At 38.4% G+C, this 5,702-nt stretch overlaps 1 protein-coding gene across 1 annotated transcript; it reads right to left on the reverse strand.

Moving 5' to 3' along the window:
* Positions 1–210: 210 nt before the first annotated feature.
* Positions 211–1,810, reverse strand: LOC311253872 (uncharacterized protein). Its single transcript, XM_084384339.1, has 5 exons — positions 1,648–1,810; positions 1,419–1,517; positions 1,161–1,224; positions 874–977; positions 211–781 (listed from the first exon to the last, which is right to left on the reverse strand). The coding sequence occupies exons 1-5, from the start codon at positions 1,738–1,740 to the stop codon at positions 488–490; spliced, it is 654 nt and encodes a 217-aa protein (XP_084240465.1). The 5' UTR covers positions 1,741–1,810; the 3' UTR covers positions 211–487.
* Between the last annotated feature and the right edge of the window lie 3,892 nt (positions 1,811–5,702).

Consider the following 5,702-nt stretch of genomic DNA (forward strand, 5'->3'; position numbering starts at 1 on the left):
ATTATGACTTTATGTTCATCACAGACATTTTTAAGTACATTTCTTTTTCTTGACAAGATATTGTTTTACGTACCCATACGAGCTGCCACGCGGTGGTACTCATGGCGAAGGGCCCGCTGGTGCTCCTCATCCTCGGTCAGGCGGGGGGGGGAAGTCCAGCACAAAGACCTGTAGAGAACAAAATTTTAGAAAACACCAATTGACAATTTCATTCAAAATCACAGATCACATTATGTACACATTATTTTTTAAAAAGCTCATACAATTAGTCTTATTAGAGTAGTCAATGTACTTCTATTGTTAAACTACTAAGAATACAGGACAAGCGAGACATGAAATAAAAGCTTACCATGGGCGTGCAGGTAGTCGAGTGGTTAGAGCTCATGCCACATACGCAGCGGACCCTGGTTCGAATCCCTTTGCTGCATGTCACACCCCCTCTCTTTCCCATTTCAAAACTGTATGCACACAAACAAGGTGTCTATGCCTAAAATAAATAAAAGCTTACCTTCGGCCAGCGGCTCCTCACAGCAGTGAGGAACTGGGCGTAGTCCGCAGCTGCCTCGTCCACGGTCCTGCTCGCCGTCAGGTTGTTGCTGGGGGCAAGAACACAAACAGCATCAGGGTTGCGAGGAACAATAGCATGCAGGACCTCAGTCCGCAGCTGAGCGGCATGGGCCCCAGGGGTCGACATGAAACCAAAAGAATACTCTCCTTCTGGCATGACGACGAAGCCGTCCACGAGGGACCGGAGATGGGAGTCCCCGACAATCAGAACAAACTGCAACAACAAAATAAAATTTCTTTAGCATGAAAATCATTAATCCCTCTCAAGATCAATTACTTCCTTCATAAACTGGACAATAATAGCACCTTCTTGTCAGGAGACTCCGGTGGGATGACCAACTTGTGGCTCCGTCCGGTGAGCTTAGAAGTTGGCCACCTCAGCACCCGATGGCGGTAACCAGTACCGCGGCCTGTTTAGTAAAGGACAAAACAGATTAAAAAAAAAAAAAAAAAGTGTAAAACTAATGAAGGAAATATCAACAATCACTTGTTTATACCAGTAAAAAAAGTACATGAAAACCAGTTTAAAAAGTGTAATGTTGATGATTAATTAATTTATTGTTCATTAAGGGATAAAACAGGTGGATACTTACGTGCACGAACTTCGGCACGACCGGGGCTCCAGAAAGGCTTGGCTGGGGGTGAAGAGCCAACCACCTGATGACAGATAAAAAAATAAACATAAAATAATAATAAATCATAACAACAACAAGCATAAGATAGACAAACAAGTTAAAACAAAATATAATAAAATATTTAAAGCAATACAAACATTACAAACACATTTAACCTCAGACAACGTCTGTGCACGTGTGTGTGTGTGTGTCTGTGTGTGAGTGGTGGGAGCATACGTTGCCAACTGGAGCGCGGGAGCAGAGGGGGTGGGTCTTCCTGGTCCTCTTGGTCCTTGACCCTCTGGAAGGCTCCTCTCCGGCCGGGGGGGACACCGTCTGATGAAACATTAACATCAAAGACATACAAAACTCAGCATTAAAAAGGAGAAAGCAATAGGTGCAACATTTCCATTTTCATGCAGACAGTTGTCACTGCGACACAGAAGCTTATCTACTGTGTAAGTACCTCCAGGGGGGGAGGGGGAGACCTCGGCTCCTCCAGGTTGAGCCTACTCCAGCTCTGCTTCACCGCCACGGACCGTCTGGACTTCCTGGGCATCCTGCTTACAGAAGTCAAAGACAAAAAAAACAAGAGAAATGCTTCTCAAAATGTTAGTAGGTTCACTGACCTAAACCTAAACTACCTAATGTAAAGCAGTGTAATTCAAGACAAGCTAATGTAATTTGTTATATATAAAATGAAATTTTAGTGGATGAAGATGGTGAGTGTGTGTGGGTGATGCGGTGATACTGCTCTGCAGGTCGAGGGCAACGAATCCAAGATGATGGTCACTCTCAAATGTAGCACAGGAACCCTTTAATCTTAAAGACAAAATGCAATAAAAAGATAAGTGTCTCTCAAATGTTCCGAGTCAGTATTAGCAACAAGGTTAAAGCATAACAGACACATTAAACATCTGTACTTGTTATAATGTGTGTGTTTTGGGGCAAAATATTTTTTAAATAATTCTATATTATAAATACTATAAATGATAATACTATATTAATTTATACTACACAGTATTCTCAAAACAAAGAATTACTATGAGACAATAAATATACTACACAAGTAAAAACAACATTAACTTCATCAACTGTACAAGATTTTATCAACATCTGAATGCACATTTATTCCCAAAAGCAAAAATAGTCACGTATGAAAATGCTTCCTATTCTACTTAATCAAGGCAGGCTGTAAAAGTGTATAATACATTCAAGTATGATACTTTTCTAACTACATCAAAAAACATTTAATCACATTTTATCACAGACAATCAAACAAACACGGAAAAGGAGAAGTGTGTTTTTCGGTGGACAGAAGGGAGTATTAAATACTAGTCAAACTAAACAAGTACATAGATTAAAACAAATACAGCTTTTAGCTTGTATTAATGTTCTTGTATAAAAACAATACCTAAATAAAACCCTTTCTTTAAAATCCCAAAATCATGAGTGTAATATCTCCTATTAAAAATCTGACCTGTGCTAATGATCTATGCATGAAAGTCCAGTTCACACCGGAAGAGAAGATGGCCGTTCGCGCCACTAGAGAACAAAGGCCAGAGTTCACGCCCTTAGCATCTAGCTCAGCCTTATGTTTTAGCTTTTAGCTCAGTGTTCTTATATAGAAACAGATCGGCCATAAACATCAGTCTAACCAAAATCACGAGGCAGTTATGTCTAGCTTCAATAAGCTCACTTTTGTTAAACATTTACGGATGTTATGAGTAACATCTATTAAAAATCTGACCTGTGTTAAGGGTCTATGCATGAGACAGTACAGTTCACACCAACAGAGAAGATGGCCGCTCGCGCCCCCACAGACCAAAGGCCAGAGTTCACGCTGTTAGCATCTAGCTCGGCCTTATGTTTTAGCTGTTAGCTCAGTGTTCTTATATAGAAACAGATCGGCCATAAACATCAGTCTAACCAAAATCACGAGACAGTTATGTCTAGCTTCAATAAGCTCACTTTTGTTAAACATTTACGGATGTTATGAGTAACATCTATTAAAAATCTGACCTGTGTTAAGGGTCTATGCATGAGACGGTACAGTTCACACCAACAGAGAAGATGGCCGCTCGCGCCACCACAGACCAAAGGCCAGAGTTCACGCTGTTAGCATCTAGCTCGGCCTTATGTTTTAGTTGTTAGCTCAGTGTTCTTATATAGAAACAGGTCGGCCATAAACATCAGTCTAACCAAAATCACGAGACAGTAATGTCTAGCTTCAATAAGCTCCCTTTTGTTAAACATGTACGGATGTTAGCACAGTTAGCTTTTCGCTCCGGTTAGCTTTTCTTCATAGAAAAAGCAAATCCCCGCTGTTGGCTTCGACTGCGGCCTACTGGTTTATGTACCAGAGCCTAGTAGCGCCGTTAGCTCGTCTTAATAGTGTTGTATTGAAACAGACTGACGGAGGCCCATTACTGTTAGCTACACAGACACATTCACACAGTTAGCTTTTCGCTCCGGTTAGCTTTTCTTCATAGAAAAGGCAAATCACCGCTGTTGGCTTCGACTGCGGCCTACTGGTTTATGTACCAGAGCCTAGTAGCGCTGTTAGCTCGTCTTAATAGTGTTGTACTGAAACAGACTGACGGACGCCCATTACTGTTAGCTACACAGACACATACTGTACTTATGGACCCCTGTAGCTTTGCTAATCGCTGTTGGCCCGGAGCTACTGGGCTCCGACTAGCCGAGAGCTCGGCCACTCGAGCTAGCGCTATTGCTATAACAGACCGACCGGCACGTTAGCTTGGCTAGTCGGAGCCATGTAGCTCCGGGCCAACAGCGGATTAATATTGATGAAACAGACCGACCATAAACAATTACATTCATTTTTCCGAAATCATGACTTATCGTGATCATAGGAGAGATAGTAATGTGTAGCTTCAATAAAATCCACTTTTATGAACGATTTCAGTGTGCTCATGTCAAACATGACTAGTACTTACCTACAAGTAGGTCAAAGGGGACGAGCAGAGCCGGACCAGGGTTATATCAAGGCCAAAATCACGCCACACAACTGTCCAATCAGAGTCCTCCTGTGTTATCTGTCATCTGTATCCGAGGTGATTTGTCAAATGAGATGGCTGATATCTGAGCACTTGAGACAGACTCCAGACTCTGCTGCAGTTCATGATTAATATTTATTTTTATGAATGTAATACATTACAAAAACATCAATGTTAATTAGAAAACTTAATTAATAGTAATATTGATTGATTAATATTGAATTATTATATTATATATCATTAAATACAGAACATAAAACAATTTATATTATATCAGCTGATGGAGTATGAAGAGATATTACAGCGAGAATGGGTCAAATACTCTGAATCAGCCTGAGAAATTCAATAAATCTCAATATATTGATGATTGGAAACATTTAAATATTTGAATCAGAATCAGAATCAGAATTCCTTTATTTGTCCAGCAAATGGGGAAATTTCTTAGTCACAGAGTCCTCCTGTGTTATCTGTCATCTGTATCCGAGGTGATTTGTCAAATGAGATGGCTGATATCTGAGCACTTGAGACAGACTCCAGACTCTGCTGCAGTTCATGATTAATATTTATTTTTATGAATGTAATACATCACAAAAACATCAATGTTAATTAGAAAACTTAATTAATAGTAATATTGATTGATTAATATTGAATTATTATATTATATATCATTAAATACAGAACATAAAACAATTTATATTATATCAGCTGATGGAGTATGAAGAGATATTACAGCGAGAATGGGTCAAATACTCTGAATCAGCCTGAGAAATTCAATAAATCTCAATATATTGATGATTGGAAACATTTAAATATTTGAATCAGAATCAGAATCAGAATTCCTTTATTTGTCCAGCAAATGGGGAAATTTCTTAGTCACAGAGTCCTCCTGTGTTATCTGTCATCTGTGTCCGAGGTGATTTGTCAAATGAGATGGCTGATATCTGAGCACTTGAGACAGACTCCAGACTCTGCTGCAGTTCATGATTAATATTTATTTTTATGAATGTAATACATTACAAAAACATCAATGTTAATTAGAAAACTTAATTAATAGTAATATTGATTGATTAATATTGAATTATTATATTATATATCATTAAATACAGAACATAAAACAATTTATATTATATCAGCTGATGGAGTATGAAGAGATATTACAGCGAGAATGGGTCAAATACTCTGAATCAGCCTGAGAAATTCAATAAATCTCAATATATTGATGATTGGAAACATTTAAATATTTGAATCAGAATCAGAATCAGAATTCCTTTATTTGTCCAGCAAATGGGGAAATTTCTTAGTCACAGCAGCCAAAGGACAGTGTCACACTAAACATACAAAGTAAAAAAATAAACAATATAATAAGAAGATAAGAAATAGAATTAACTCATATATACATAGTATTTACAATTTGAACTTAGTATTTACAATATAACATAGTATTTATAATATGAACAGTGTAAGTATGAACAGTTTGCTATTTTTTATTTACCAACAATAA

The sequence above is a fragment of the Pagrus pagrus genome, assembly GCF_965226575.1.
Source record: "Pagrus pagrus genome assembly, contig: HAP1_SCAFFOLD_59, whole genome shotgun sequence".
NCBI classification, from domain to species: domain Eukaryota; kingdom Metazoa; phylum Chordata; class Actinopteri; order Spariformes; family Sparidae; genus Pagrus; species Pagrus pagrus.